This window comes from Phragmites australis, chromosome 13 (assembly GCF_958298935.1).
Source record: "Phragmites australis chromosome 13, lpPhrAust1.1, whole genome shotgun sequence".
NCBI lineage: Eukaryota > Viridiplantae > Streptophyta > Magnoliopsida > Poales > Poaceae > Phragmites > Phragmites australis.
The window spans coordinates 23,253,244-23,269,610 of record NC_084933.1 but is presented as its reverse complement, the minus strand read 5'-3'; the positions used below and the strand labels follow the sequence as shown (position 1 = coordinate 23,269,610).

At 41.7% G+C, this 16,367-nt stretch overlaps 1 protein-coding gene across 1 annotated transcript; it reads left to right on the top strand.

Annotated features, from left to right (window-relative positions):
• The first annotated feature begins 447 nt into the window (after nt 1-447).
• On the top strand, nt 448-8,077 carry LOC133889328 (remorin-like). The gene is made up of 5 exons (XM_062329846.1): nt 448-800; nt 6,667-6,726; nt 6,807-6,894; nt 7,296-7,377; nt 7,611-8,077. Exons 1-5 carry the CDS (start codon nt 593-595, stop codon nt 7,809-7,811), a joined length of 639 nt encoding a protein of 212 aa, XP_062185830.1. The 5' UTR covers nt 448-592; the 3' UTR covers nt 7,812-8,077.
• Nucleotides 8,078-16,367: the final 8,290 nt, after the last annotated feature.

The following is a 16,367-nucleotide window of genomic DNA, read 5'->3' as shown; positions in this document are numbered from 1 at the left end:
ATTGACAATTTTTATAATAAATTATTTTTTAGCTACTTATAGTAATTTCATAACGTCTTAAATTGTGCTTGAAACAAATGAATATTATGAGTTATGTGATAATAATAACTTATTCAATAGTGCGTGAATAGTCTCGTAATCCTAATTTTTAATTTATGATATTGTTGTTTTACGAAACAACGACATATTATTTTCACCTCTTATCTCTCCTCCACGCCACTTTAAATTTTATCCTACCGAGATATTACATAAGATGACCTATGATACAGCTGATGTAACAACTTACTTCCCTAAAACTATCCTGTAACAACTTACTTCCCTAAAACTGTCCCGGAACCAACGGAAGCTTGAGCCCTACACCCCAATTCCGGAGAATGCGAGGCCCTTTCTGTCAGAAACACACTGCCCACCCTAGCTCCAGCTTCGCCCAGACACGACCAACAGTTAAACCGGTCGGTATTAGTACGCGCCACCACTCTCGCACGCTGCACGCACAGCGCAGCTAGCTCCCACCCCGCACACTCGACAGCAACAGCTAAGCTAAGCTAAGCCCACCACCAAACACCCCGCCGCGAGCTAGAGGGTGCTGAACATGGGTGAGGAGGAGGCCAAGAAGGTGGAGGTCGAGGGCGGGGCGGCAGAGGTGACCCCGGAGCCCGAGGCGGCAGCGGCGACCCCGGCTCCGGCACCCGCGGAGCCGGAGGCTGAGGCGGCCAAGGAGGACGTCGCAGAGGAGAAGGTCGTCATCCCCGCGCCCGAGCCGCCGGCCGACGACTCCAAGGCTCTGGCCATCGTCGAGAGTGAGTACTGCTTGCTCTGCCTGATTTGCTCTTGTTTGGTCAAGGATTGCTATGGAAAGGTGTTGGTGTACGGGTGTGCGCGCCGTGTGCGTGTGCTACGAATTAGGAGCAACTTTTCCTCTATGTGTTTGGTTCGTCTCTGTACTTTCTGGCAGTTGTACACTGTCAGTACTAGGTACTTCTGATCCTTGTACGTTGCCTTGCTTCTCCCTTTCTGGCTTGTTGTTTATCGTTGACATGATAATTTTATTCTTGTTGTGAAACCTCTATCATAATTCGATTATTTTTGTTGGAAAACATATTTCTTCTTAGGAATTCAAAATCCTTTGTGTTGTTTGCAAATATCAACTGTTTTGGGCTGTCCCCTTTGCTCGTGAAAATTCACACGCAAACATCTCTTTGCATGTGAAATTTTATTGGAACCATCTGTAAACTTCTAAATATCTAAGCCAAGTTTGCGTGTGAATTTTCCATCTTGCTAAATGGTAGGACTAGATCAGAAGAAAAAAAGTGGATTTCAGGACGACATAAGTTGCTATTCTGGGGGGTCCAATAGAAGGCTTTAGTTGTTTGATGCTAGACGAGTAGTACTAACTTGCTTACAATTTATCTTTAGTGAAATTTCAGATTGTAACTCAGAAAAGACGGTATTTGGAACTTTCCTGAATTCTTCACTTCCCCCCACATTTGCTTTTTTCTTTATCCGCAGTCTACTCTTCACTTTCTTCTATCTTTATGCATCTCAGTTTCCTTTTAACACTATAAAGTTTTATGCTCGGAGAAAAAAGAATCAATCAGAAACAAAGGCACACAAAGAACAACTTTCCACCGAGCCTTGGTTCTTTCGTATAGATTATCTGACCGTTCTTGCCTATTTCTTCAAATCATGTCGGAATTAGGAATTGTTTCGGTGTTACAAGGGCCAAAATTCTGTTAATTTCTCCTACCTTTTCTATTGAATTTAGATTAGTGCACGCCACTTGTGCAGATATCGTGATTTCTTAAAAAGGTATGATAAAATAAATTTTACTCGTATCCTTCCTCTGAAAAGAGTACAGTTATCATTGAAATGGCACATCGCAGTTGGTTTCTGGCGTACGTCTTCAAAGATTGTTGGATTATGTTTTGAATTCTTGTTGGGCCATATCTTGTAAGCTATAAGGAGAAACGCTCATTGTAATCCCATATCCTATAGTGAAGATAGTCGATTGATGCCCGTGTTTTTTTCCCGCAAGGGTTTTCCACTCCACGTAAAAATCGTGTCATGTGTTTGATCCTTTCGTGCCTTGATTTCTAACAAAGATGTACACCAGTTCGTTGCATAGTTGGGCAAATATTGGAAATTCAATGTACGGCACTAGATTTAAGTGTTGGTTGGCTACTTAAACACAAACAAGCAATCAACGGAATATAATGGGTTGCTAAATATGAGCTGGCAAATCAGGCAACTTTCGGTGTCCTCGTGTTTAAATTACCTCGTTTGTTGTGCCGATCCATCTTTTTGCAATCTTTTATCCAACAAACCCAATTATCCGTGAATAAACAGCACCTTGCAGGATCTATCTTCCTTTTTGAAGGGAAGAATACTCTGCAAGTTGCCCCGATAATTAGAAATTTGATAAACCTTGTGTCCCGCACATACAGTTAATTAACCAATACCAACCCATATTCTGAACATTCTTAATCACAGCACAAATACATAGATGAAGATTAACATCATACAAAATTGCAATAGTTAGTTTTATGAAATTAACTTGCACTAAGTAGCTGGAGACCCGGTCAAGAATCTTCAAAAGATGGGCCATTGGTCACTAGATGCTCAAAGTTGGTATAGTATATCATCATTGGACCATTCCTTGCCCAAAAGAGCTGGAGTAGGTCTCTACTTTCCTTTTTTATGTTAGGAATTTAGCGGAAGTATCACCAGGATCATCAAGCCAAGTACAAGATCAATACACAAGACACGATGTTTTTTAACGAGGTTCGGCCAAGTTGCCTACATCCTCGGGGCATGACTACGGGCGTTCCTCCCCAACTGTTTCTGTCTTGCCATGGTTACAATGGTGGTGCCTTCTATTTAAAGGCCCGGAATTAGAGTTCGACTACAACTCTAATCCTAATCCCACCCAATTACAACTCAAGTCTATCTGTAACCTACCATGTACACATATTCGACACATATTCCAACAAACTCCACCTTGACGAATATGCACGCCAACTTGAGTCTGCCATGTGTGAACCTCCGTGTACCTAGACTTGAGCCGTTTATCTCTACTGCTCATCCTGAACAGTCCGACGAGGATGCCTCGCCGCTAGGAATGTATTTCGCAAAATTTGCAGCTCCCACCTTCATGACTTCACCTTTCAACTTGTATTGATGACCTCCCATCTTCTCACCTATCATCACAGTCTTGCCATCCTGCATCACATTTAAGGTCTTCTTATCTGACATCGCCTGATATAGCCAACCTTCTCCATGCAGAAATCCAAGCGATATTAGATTCTTCCTAAGTCCTGGCACATGCCGCACACCCTCAAGTAGCACTTCTTGTCCATCATACATCTTTAGTTTGATATTGCCGACTCCCATAACACGGTAACCCGTGTCATCTCCTAAGCGAGCAAGACCAAAATCACCTTCAGAGTATGAAGAGAATCACTCCTTGTTTGATGTTGCATGATATGAACTCACCGAATCTAACAGCCATGCTTCACCACAAGACTTTTCACTTGATAGTACGAGAAGATCACCATCGCTATCCGAGTCATCTTTCTTGGAAACCACAATATTTGCCACGCCCTTCTTCAGTTCTGGACAATCTTTCCTTACATGTCCCCAATCCTTGCATTTATAGCACTGTGGTCCCTTCTTCTTCTTTTTCTTGTTAGTCTCCCTGCCTCGATCACCTTTGACGAAAAAAGCATCTCCAGATGAACTCTCACCAGCATTGTTCTTCCTCCTTTGTTCATGAGCAAACAACGCCGCAAGAATATCATCTACTTTGACTGCCTCTTTACCATACGTCAATGTTGTGACCAAGTGCTCATAAGACCTTGGCAAGGAACACAGAAGAATAATCGCCTTGTCTTCATCATCAATTTTCAGCTCCACCTTCATAAGATTAGCGACAACTTGATTAAAGACGTTTACGTGCTCAGCAAGATCTGACCCCTCCTGCATCTTCAGCCCATACAGTTTTTGCTTCAGATACAGCTTCCGAGTCAATGTCTTGGATATGAATTGATCATCTAATTTATCCCAAATCTTCTTAGGTGATGTTTCATCCATGACATGGTACATGATCTGATCGGAGAGACACAACCTTATTGTCGCCACCGCTTGTGCTTGCATCTCTTCCCACTTGTCATCATCTACCGTGACTGGCTTCTTGTCGCTAAGAGCCTTCAGGATCCCCTGCTGCGCCAGCAAGTCCTTCACTCTTGTTTGCCAAAGCCCAAAGTTGCCAGTCCCGTCAAATCTCATCACCTCGAATTTGGAAGCCATCGACGCCATCTGCCTGTTGCCGCAGACCGCCGAATCCCGCTCACGTGTGCTGAACGCGCCTCCGCACGCTCGTACCTGCGCCCCGCGTGGACGCACCGCCACGCCGAACCGCGCGTATGCCCGCCTCGTACACCGCCCGTGCACGATCTGCCGCTCTCAAGCCCCGTCGACTGCCACGCCGCTTGCACACGACGAAGCCGACCCGCTCGATCGCCACCCGCCGTTCGCCGTCAACCGTCACAAGTAACAGTTCACGAACAGCACAATTGCAATTTTTCCACAATCCTATAGACTTCTACTTCCGTTGCCTCTGCGTTCTCTGCGCTTCTTTTGCTGTACTTTGTTGCCTGGACCCCACGCCTCATATTTATGTGCAGCGGAGAGAACATTACGAATCCAACCAGAACTAGACTTCCAACCAACCAACCGTGACCGACTAGTACTGGAAAAGAGTCCGGATTCGATCCCGAACTGTATCGCTCAGCCTCATAAATTGAGTCGTCCGATCCCATCACTACCCGTGACTTCCTTTTTTTTTATGCCGCCGAGAGCACCTCCTGCCCAGCCCGAGTACTCTCCACGTCCTGTGCCCGCACGCCAGCAGCGCCGGCCGACCAATCACATACACCTGCATGCAGCCACAGCTGGCCCGCATCTGACCGAACTGATCTGGACTCCAATTTTTTATTCTCTCACGCATGCATGAACCAGGAGTCAATAGTTTTTCCCTTTTTTATTCTCTCTCACGTGTGACATGGCTCCCAGCATGCAAAGATTCTGTCCCCAGCACATAACGTCAATGACCATGCAACATACATACTTGATTTTTTAATCCAAGTAATCCTAGCATGTATGAGTATGACCGATGCATATGATGCATGCATCTTTTTTTTGAATTACCGTGCCATGCACATCTGACCGCATGCAAAACATGGGACCCACATGTCCACATGCAGCACGTGAACCTCCACCTTTTTCCTGTGTGCTTGTGGACTGCCGCTGCATTTTGCATTAACTCCTGCGTGCTTCAGGATTTGCGCCCGATTCTGCCTTGCTGTGTGGCGCCGTCTCCGACCTGGACTCAGTCCCGTCGCGTCACGTACTGTCCACAGCTGCCCAAGCCAAACACGATTGCCTGGTCCGTCATGGCGCCGAACTCGCCACGCGCCTGGGCCGCGCCAAACTGGCTGGCTGCTGCTGCGCAACCCGTCCACAAGCACCCACGCTGCTTCACAATCCTGAACGTCTTTGCAACCTCCGAAGTCCACCATGGCTTTCGCCACCGCTGTCGCTGCTCCACCTTGAGCAAACAACAGTCGCTCCGATCTAGATTGACCGCCCGTCAATCAAACCGTGAGTCGAAGCCGCCGCCTTGTCCGTAACGTCTTCCCGCCGCACCGTCGAATCTGGTCGTCACGTCTGACCGACCCCTATCGAACAGCAGCCCCCAGCCGCTATCAACATGATCTCCACGTCTGGACGGATCCCCATTGATGCAGCCCATCGGATGGTTCAAGCCGCGCATGCTCGAAGTGTCCGAATCCACCGATCGAGTCGTCGATCGCCGCCATGCTCCACCTTGCGCCGTCCTTCTACAGACCCGTGCAAGCTTTGCGCGGTGTGGAACATATCATCGTGCCTTTCCTTGATCTTTCAACATGGCTCTGATACCACTCGTTAGGAATTTAGCGAAAGTATCACCAGGATCATCAAGCCAAGCACAAGATCAACACACAAGACACGATGTTTTTTAACGAGGTTCGGCCAAGTTGCCTACATCCTCGGGGCATGACTACGGGCGCTCCTCCCCAACTGTTTCTGTCTTGCCATGGTTACAACGGTGGTGCCTTCTATTTAAAGGCCCGGAATTAGAGTTCGACTACAACTCTAATCCTAATCCCACCCAATTACAACTCAAGTCTATCTGTAACCTACCATGTACACATATTCGACACATATTCCAACATTTTAGTTGGTGTAATTTAGAAGAAGATTAATCCTACACAACTCACAAGTAGGGACGTACTAGTCAAATGAAAGCAAGGGAAATGCTGGAACCAGACTCTTGCAGTCTGACTCGCTGCACACGCTAGCTGGGCAGAAGTTACACAAAGAACCTCCATAGAAATATGTTGGATTTGGCAATCTGTCCGATTATCTAACTATTCAGAAGTAGAGCCTGCATGCTCCTGCAAAGATAGTAGCATAGTGGTGTAGATTATGCATTGCTCTGGAATGCTAATGGGTTGCATCAGATAATTGATCGCTACATTGACAGGTGCTAGCTTCTTACTTCAATAAAAAGGATGTTCAGAAAATCTTGTTCACTCATACAGAATTCTCCATTTTTCTGCTTACCAGAGGTTGCCGATGAACCTGCTGCTGAGAAAACTGAGAAGAAAGGGGGTTCCAACGACAGAGGTAAGTATTGAATAATTTCGGTTATGTTCTTGTTACTGAGTACAACTATGCCTACTAACAACCTAAAAATTGGTCTCCAGATATCGCTCTTGCAAGGGTGGAAACAGAGAAGAGGAACTCTTTGATCAGAGCATGGGAGGAGAATGAGAAGACAAAATCTGAGAACAAGTATGTTGCGGACTTCTTCAGTTATAGTAGATGTACATCAGTATGCCTTCTTCAATGGAACCATTATTTATCTGTTATAGTAGATTTACATGTTGTCAAAGCATTCTTCGGTCATTTATAATTCTGTCATCCAGAGAATCAGAAGCTCTGTGCAGTTTGCTGTAAATGATATTTCTAGCACTAAACCCAGGACTGTGTGGATATATAAAACCTATTTAATTCAGACCGTAATGAAAAAAAAAGCTTTAGAGGTAGTAGGATTACAGAGGTTGTAAACTGGGACATTATATGAAAACATTGCACATCTATGTATACTCTTGGAATCCACTGAAAGTTGATATATTTGGTAAGCAATTGATGTGGAAATTCTTAGTTTGAATTAATTGGCACAATTGTGGCAGGGCTGCTAAGAAATTATCTGCTATTCTTGCATGGGAGAACACAAAGAAAGCGAACATTGAAGCTCAACTGAAGAAGATTGAGGTAATTTCATTTTCTCTCTTTTACCTTTTTCTTCGAAGGAAGAATTTTGTTCTCGTCTGGTTCTGTGCAGTGATTAAATTTTTTACATTTCTCATATATGATTAGGGGCTTGACTAACTGACAACAATTGTAACGAAAAGGATAACTTCAGTAGAACTAATCAACTAAATATGCCCTTTTCTCAAATATGACATCCTTTGAATTAAATCTTATACAATTATGCACACATCCAGGAGCAACTGGAAAAGAAGAAAGCTGAATACGCCGAGAAGATGAAGAACAAGGCTGCAATCGTCCACAAGGAAGCCGAAGAGAAGCGAGCGATGGTCGAGGCAAAGCGCGGCGAGGAAGTCCTGAAGGCCGAGGAGATGGCTGCCAAGTACCGCGCCACCGGCAACGCACCCAAGAAACTCATAGGGTGCTTCGGGGCCTAAGAAACGTTCCAAGTCACGAGGGGTAAATATTGAAAATGTCCATCTGCGGTTGCTTGCTTCTTTCACCGTATCAAGTGTGTAGTGTGTCTTCAGCGCAAGGAAGTCGTTCCTGGTGTGTAAAGTCTACTGTTTCTGTATATACACATTACTTCCAAGACAGAAGTTTGGTGGTGTACATCTTGATGCTTGACAAGTAACATTCTTATGTGTAGTTAAGAGGTCACATTGTTGTTGTTGTTGACATTTAAGCAGACATTTTGTTCTTCTCCTGGTGTTTGTTTTGCATCTTCCATTGTTACTGTATTTAATTGTGTATCTATGAGCATCTCTCACGTTCTTTCTATCCATAATTTTTCTAAGGACTTGAATGACTGAACAATCCCCTGTCTCTGACAGTCTGACAACCTCGCTACTGAACTGGGTCAGGTTTGGAAACCAGGTAGGCAAATAGATGAAAATTGATAGCAACAAACAGGCTTCAGTAGATTGTGCGTACCATCATGTTCTTCTGTTTGGTACCCTATCGACGTATCAGATCCGCCTGTCAAAGTCAGGACGCATAGAAGTTCATTGCCCGCTGGCACTTCAGGATCGAATTTTGGGATGATTGTATTAGGGCTAACGGGGGCTCGTCGAATTTGGCTGTTCGGTTTCGTCTCTTATCATCAGCATCCATGTGGCCTAGATGGGCCGAAAAATTGAGCTTGTAAAGCGGGTCTGAATGTGTTGCTGAGCTGCACTGTGATGTGGTACTCGCTCGGGCTGAAAGTTTGATGGGCCTCTCAAGTGTCTGGGCTTGGAAGGAATTTTGTCTAGTGAGATGCGCACTGGGCACTGGCAACTCGGCTCCTGTTTTCTTCGAGATCACCAAGGGTTCACGTACACGCCCATACACTAGTGCCACCACCACGTTACCTTACCGCAAAGCTATGGTCAATTTTTATAGATCCTATTTAAAAAGGTTTTTATGAGATTTTATTTATGTTATTTATTTCGTGGTCTAATGATTAGGCTGAAGAGTAGAGAGAGTGTAAACATATGTCATCAAGGGGAGAGGGTCTTTCATAAGACAGGTCCTATACAATTTGTTTCCTGATCCCTCAATTTACCTTGTTACTTGCACCAGCATACTCTTCGCTCAACTTTATCAATATGTCGTCTTCATCCTTCCTTTTAAGCTTTGTTTGACTTCAATGTGCATATGTAGGATCATCCTTGGCTTTGTCCGACCTCCTCGATTGTTTGGCACCATGCACCTCGCCTAGATCCGATCATCCTGTTGTCGGTTGCCAAGTTGTATCCATTACCTGCATAATATTACATAAGCAAACATATATCTTCAATTCCATTATAGATTGGTTCATAATCAAAATCATCAATTAAATCACACCTCAGATAAATCGTGAATGCAAGATGGTCCGACGTGCACATCTCCTGAACGCGAATCATCCGGCGTGTGCAACTTTTCAGACCACACAACCTGAAATCCTCTCTACATAAAATACTCTGGCGTGCTCATCAACCTATCGCTGGAACATCTGGCGAGCACAACTTTGCCAGACCCAAGTTTTGCAACTTATCTGCAAGAAATGTTCTGATAATCTCTCTAGCGTTCATATCCAGCATCGCAGGACCATCCGATAAGCACTTGGCCCACCATAGCCAACTTGCAGGCTCTCTGCAAGAAATACTCCAATGTATATATCTCTCGATCACCGAATCATCCGGCGTGCACTTGAATTTTTGTTTTGAGTTGCATTACTCTAGCGTGTATTTGGTCTGAACGTCAGACCATCCGATACATTTATTTTCAGAGCACCAAATCATTCGGCGTGTACAATCTTCCTAAACTCAGAACCGCCGACTCCAATTATTTTATTACTTTAGTTAGTTAAGATCATTATTTTGGTTTCATAATTTTCACTGTTTACTAAAAATCATTAAACCAAAACAACATACTCATCAATCACTCATCACAAACCAAGTAAGACATATTTTAACTTGATTTTTTATAAACAGTGTTGTGTATAAACTGTACAGTGCTATATGAATCGCATAATACCTATTCACCGTTTACCACGGCATTTAACAAGTGCGAGCGGGAGAATCATCATATGCACGCAGACAATGATCCTAAAGCAGACCTGCATCCTGCTGATGAAACCGTAGGCAGAGACTGGCCAAATACACATCATGTTTTCCCTTCCGTCAGAGGTAGACGACAGCAGTAAATGTACTCCTCGTCGTGCCGGTCCCAGCTTATCCGGCCGGTGCACCTGCGGCCCTGGACGGCGCGGGAACGAGTCAAAACAGAGCCACCCACTGCTCGTCGTGGACCCTTCGCTGTCGCTTGGTCGTGGACTCACGACCGAAAAGTGAAACGTGAACTCGGCTGAAGTAATAACTTGATCGGTGGAACCATATACCATCGCCGCCATCAGATCCAAATCAGAGTCTATGGTGTGTTTTGTTACTCGCATCAGAGATATTTAATTAGATCCGTATATATATTCTCACTAAGAATGTAGTTTGGTTTTCTGCATATACTATTCTTTCATATATTTGGGGATGCACATACGGTTAGAATCTAGTCCGATGGATACTTTCGGATTGAATTTCTCTATAAAGCTTGACCCAGCATATATATTGCATCCGCTACAGTTTTAAGTACAGGATAACTACATCCACATATATAGATAACTAAATATATTTATATAGTCATTACATCCGTAAGTGTAGGATTATTACATCTATCTTTACATACAAATAAATAATCTTCTTTTTAATAATTGTATCCAGTCAAACTTATTCTACCCTTTTAAAATATGCACTGTAGCTATTAAAAAAAACATACTAATAACCAAACACATCCCTACTAGACGGCACAGATCCTGAATCACCGGGCCACCGGGCGCTGCACGTACGTACGTATGCATGCATATCGACGGCACATGCGTGTTACGTTGGTCCCAGTACGGCACCCAAATCTGCTCGGTTAAAATCGCATCGAGATTTATTTTGCATGCATGGAAATTACTCGTGGATTACTTACTGTTCAGGAATGCATGGTTGATGGTTGTCCAGTGCATAGGTGATTCCACGTCTATCTATTATCTTAATATTTAAGATAAAAAAAGCATCTACATTCGTTCTTAAAATCACGAAATTAATATTTTAATTAAAAAGAAAAAATCGGTTATTAGTGACACGATATGAGTGATCCATCACTAATACCGGTAATCCATCGTTATTAATGACAGGTGATAAACGGTATTAGTGACGAGTTTTGTACCTGTCACTCTTGTCATGTCATTAATGATAGATTACTAGTGATGGATAATGATCTATCGCTAATAAGGTTATTAGTGATAGGTCGTAACCGTACGTTACCAATATTTAATCATTAGTGATAGGTTGTAATCGTGATCCGTCATTATTGACTGAACATTTGTGACGGATTATAATCTTAACCCGTCACTAATGACTGATGAATATTTTTTCGTATTTTTCAGGAAAAAAGTTAAAAAATATTTTGTTCACCTGAGCCATCCTAACGCTGGCCCATCTCATATGACTCACAAGCCACGCTTCTTTCACCTTGTTTTCAAGTTCGTGTTCCATGAGAATCAAATATGTGACCTTCTCCTCGTGTGGGTAGCCATCTTATCACCTCTGCTATCACGTAGTTGTGATAGAAACCGGATAGTTTATCCTTTTAACATTATTTGCCAAAGATTATTAGTAACGCATTATAACTATGACCCGTCATTAATGACTAATTTTACCAAATTTTGTCAAATTTCATTGAGATTTATAATGTTGCTAAATGATCTTAAATGAAAACTTTTTCAACTACAAGGTTGAAAATCTTGCCAAGTTCTACAATGTTCATATAAAGTTTATCTCCATCCGACTCCGTATGAAAAAGTTTATGTCCAACCTGTATAGTGTTCAGTAAAACAGCCATAACTTTTGCATTCGGTGTCTGATTTCAACGTTTAACCTCTACTTTCAAAGCTAACAAGGAGGCATATCCAAAAAATACACATTTTTAGACATGTACCTTTCTTGACCTTAAAAAGGCTCAGAAGACCCTTGACAGAATCTCTGAAGTTTTTCGTCGAAAATTGACCTTCTCCAATTTACTGAAATTTTTTTGAAACATAGTGCTACATCTGAAAATTAGTGCTTCATAGACGTTTCATCAATCCGAGTTACCAAACTCACAATAAAAATCTTCGAATTTACAATTTTCAACTTTGTGACCCTATATATGTCTTTTTCAATGATTCCTACTAGTTTTACACTAGATCCAGCATTTCAGTTTGTGGCACTATGTGTAGTTCTTTCGACAGTCTTTATATATTTATTTGTGCATCTATATGGCTTTAAATAAAAAAAAATGGTCAAATACAAAGTTGTAGACCTCGTCGAGGGCTACAATTTTCATATAAAATTTTTCTCTATCTAAATTAGTATAAAAAGTTATAATTTTTTACCCAACCAGTCACTAATGAGCGTGCCCTATCTACCCATCACTAATGACTGACTCATTAGTGACGGGTCTTTAGGTAACCCATCACTAATAAGTGTGCTCTCTCTACCCGTCCCTAAAGACTACATCATTAATGACGAGTTTTGAGGTCACCCATCACTAATGAGTGTGCTATCTCTACTCGTCACTAATGATTCTATCATTAATGATGAGCTTTGAGGTCACCACTCACTAATGAGTGTGATCTCTCTATCTGTCACTAATGACTCCATTATTAATGATAGATTTTGAGATGACCCGTCACTACTATCTCTAGTGGCGAGTTGTTCCCTCATCGTCACTAATAACTCCTCATTAGTGACGGCTGGCATGCGGCCATGGCGGGCTCTGAAGTGGATTCAGCAACGGCTGGCTCCAGCCACATACATCCTCGATGTCACCAGTCCATTCAATGGTTCAAGGCTTCAAGCAGAGATCGTTCCTGTTGCGGATAACAAACGAAGAGGAGGGAGAAAATAGATCGTCGATTAACGAAGCAGCGGGCTATACTGCAACAATTGATACGGTGGCGACGACTTTATCCCTGTTGTACAAAAGTCATCACCATGTAACGCGGTGTTCGGAACTATCCAAATAATATTCTAATTAATCATTAAATAGATCAATTCTATAATTATGACTATAATAATTAATCAAAATATCAATCTGGTACTCTCGGAATGTGTTTTGTGTCTAAAACCAGAATACACGCCTTTACAACATACGTCATCACAACAAAGCTTAATAGAGAGCGAATAATTAAAACTATATTATAAGTCTTTGAGTATTAACAATTTCTAATAATTTACAACAAAAGAGAGCTATGAGTACAATAAAACATGCATCACCTAGCAAAAAAGAAACTACGCAGCGGAAGAAAACATCCATCAATAACAAAAGATAGGTGGAGCTATATGCTCTTAGGCTCCACCCTGAAATAGTGTCAACCAAGTAGTTTGCACTACTCATCCCCATCACCTACATCGACAGGCGTGAAGTAGCTCAGCACTAACTCCTTCGTATTGGTTGCACATAAAAGAGCAGCGTGAGTACGAAGGTACTTGCAAGAGTTAATTCATAATTTATATATATAAATAACTCGATTCCAAGAATCATGTATTTGGATGTTAGCGAGGAAACAGTCACATGATTAAGTAAATTCAAGAGCAAAAGTTAATTTGAACATAGTAATCTGAGCATCTATACTTAACCATACACATATATCCCTCATATCCTGTAAGCATCAACATCATAAATATCTGTAACAGAACCATCATAAACATATATGTGAATAAAACCATCTCAAATATATCTGTGAGTAGAATAATCTCAACCACATCCCAACATACCATACTACATCATTCTATATTCGTAACTCTACGATCGATGTGGATAGACAGAATCATGCTCATAACCAAGATTGTGACAATCAAATTGTTTTTACACCATGCAGAAGGTACTCTTTTACCCACATGATAAGATGACCATTCGGTTTGTTCGACCCGCTAAAATCCACACAAGGGGTATTCATGACAAACTTTTTCAAATAAGGCCTAACCATTTGAACAGACATCTCTAGGTGTGGGGGTCATCTAGAACTACTCCTAAAGTACACGAGATATCCCTACAAACCTATTATGCTCATAAAACCTAAGATGTGCAACCCAAAGGGTCACTGCTATATAAGGTATCCGACTCATTCTTCTCATAAATGGATATGTTGTTAGTACGAAAAGTGCTAAAGCCAACGACACGAATAAATGATTCTTACACTACGTGAAAAAAGTCATTAGTGACGGGTGAAAACTGGCATTAGTGACAGGTCACGTACCCGTCACTCTTATCGTATCACTAATGATAGGTCATTGAGTGACGGGTGATGATCCGTCACTACTAAGGTCATTATTGACAGGTCATAACCGTGACCCGTAACCGTGACCCATCACTATTGACTGAATATTAGTAACGGGTTATAATCTTGATACGTCACTAATGACCGATGAAAATTTTTCGTATTTTATGGACAAAAAAAGTAAAAAAATATTTTTTTTCACCCGAGCTATCCCAACGCAGGCTCATCCCATATGCCTCACAAGTCATATTTTTTTCACATTATTTTCAAGTTTGCGTTCCATGGGAATCAAACCCGTGACCTCCACCTCGCGTGTGTAGTCACCTTACCACATCTGCTATCATGTAGTTGTGATAGAAACAGGATATTTTATCCTTTTAACCTTCTTTGCTGAAAGTTATTAGTGACGTGTCATAACTATGATCTGTCACTAATGATTAATTTTGTCAAATTTCGTCGAGGGTTATAATTTGATAGGTGATCCGGAGTGAATTCGGTAAAGCCGGCATAACTTTTGCATACAGACTCCGATTTTGATGTTTTTTTACTCCACGGATATCTAAAAAAAGTTACATCCGTTTCTCCCCGACTTTGTCAGGTTCGGAGAATTTTTTGATGCCAGAAACGGCTTGAAATATTGAGTTCTCGCCAAGTTTTTGCACCGTTTTCGAAACACGCGTTTGTGTCCATAGCCACCACACCTTACATCAAACTTGAGCAAAAATGTACAGTAATTCCTATTCTAGTGCTGCTGGAGTGGGAAAAAAATAAGAGAAAATAAAATAAAAATAAAAATATTTGTGAATACCGTCATTAGTGACTGAAGTTGATTATTAGTGATGGATTACAAGTTGACCCATCACTAATGACTGGTATAGGACGACACGTCACTAATAAGTGGATCATTAGTGATGGATCAAGTTGTGATCATATATAAAAGTTATATCCGTTTTACCGAATTCACTCCGGATCACTTATAGATGTCCGTAGAGTAAAAAAAAAACATCAAAATCGTAGTCCATATGAAAAAGTTATATTCATCTTACCGAATTCACTCCGAATCATCTATCAAATTATGACCATCGACGAAATTTAGAAAAATTAATCATTAGTGATGGATCATAGTTATGACACGTCATTAATGACCTTCGGTAAAAAATATTAAAAAGATAAAATATCCGGTTTCTATCACAACTACATGACAGCAGAGGTGGTAAGGTGGCTACATACGCGAGGAGGAGGTCGCGGGTTCAATTCCCATGAAACGCAAACTTAAAAATAATGTGAAAAAAGTATAGGTTGCGAGACATGGGATGAGACAGCGTTGGGATGGCTCGAGTAAAAAAAAACTATTTTTTTTTTTACTTTTTTCATGTCAAAAAATATGAAAAATGTTCATAGATCACTAGTAACGGGTCAAGATTACAACACATCACTAATGTTTAGTCAACAGTGATGGGTCACAGTTTCAACCCATCACTAATGACTGAACATTGGTAATAGATTACGGTTATAACCCATCACCAATGACCTCAGTAATAATAGACATCACACGTCACTAATAACCTATTATTAGTGACGCGATAAGAGTGACGAATACAAGATCCGTCACTAATACCAGTTATCACCTATTACTAATAACTTTTTTTTTTCACGTAGTTTATAACTTCACATATCCTTATACATCCATGTTCTATCTCAACAATCTATTTTCCCTACTTAATATTCATCTATCTCTTAATTCTCTAAATATTTATAATTCTTTTCACCTATACTTTCTATACAAATCTTAACTCAAATACAGTTCAGGATTTTTGAAACTACAGAAGTTAGAGCATGCACACAACACAAACCGCGTCTGTCTACAGACAGAAGTATTCGAAGTCAACATCATTCACTACAGTAATGACACGGCTAGCTCTAGCTAGAGCAGTCGCAAAAACCTCTTGCTCTAGGGTACAGACTACAAAGTACTGTCACGCGCCAACTCCTGCATGCATCTGCCCGTCGCGTACAGGCACGTACATATATACGCTACTGTTCCACAAGACAAACCCTTTGTGATGCATGTAGAGTATGTACGTACGCGTACGCATGCACGTAGAAACGCATGCCCAGTGCGGTCACGTCGTCAGCTACTCTGGTGAGACTGATGAGAGCTAAGCGCTAG

What these genes read in the sequence shown, in the direction of transcription:
- LOC133889328 (XM_062329846.1), top strand. Translation starts at nt 593, where the DNA reads ATGGGTGAGGAGGAGGCCAAGAAGGTGGAGGTCGAGGGCGGGGCGGCA. An exon ending in GGCTCTGGCCATCGTCGAGA is followed by an intron (nt 801 to 6,666) that starts GTGAGTACTGCT and finishes TCTGCTTACCAG; the next exon opens with AGGTTGCCGATGAACCTGCT. An exon ending in CTCAACTGAAGAAGATTGAG is followed by an intron (nt 7,378 to 7,610) that starts GTAATTTCATTT and finishes GCACACATCCAG; the next exon opens with GAGCAACTGGAAAAGAAGAA.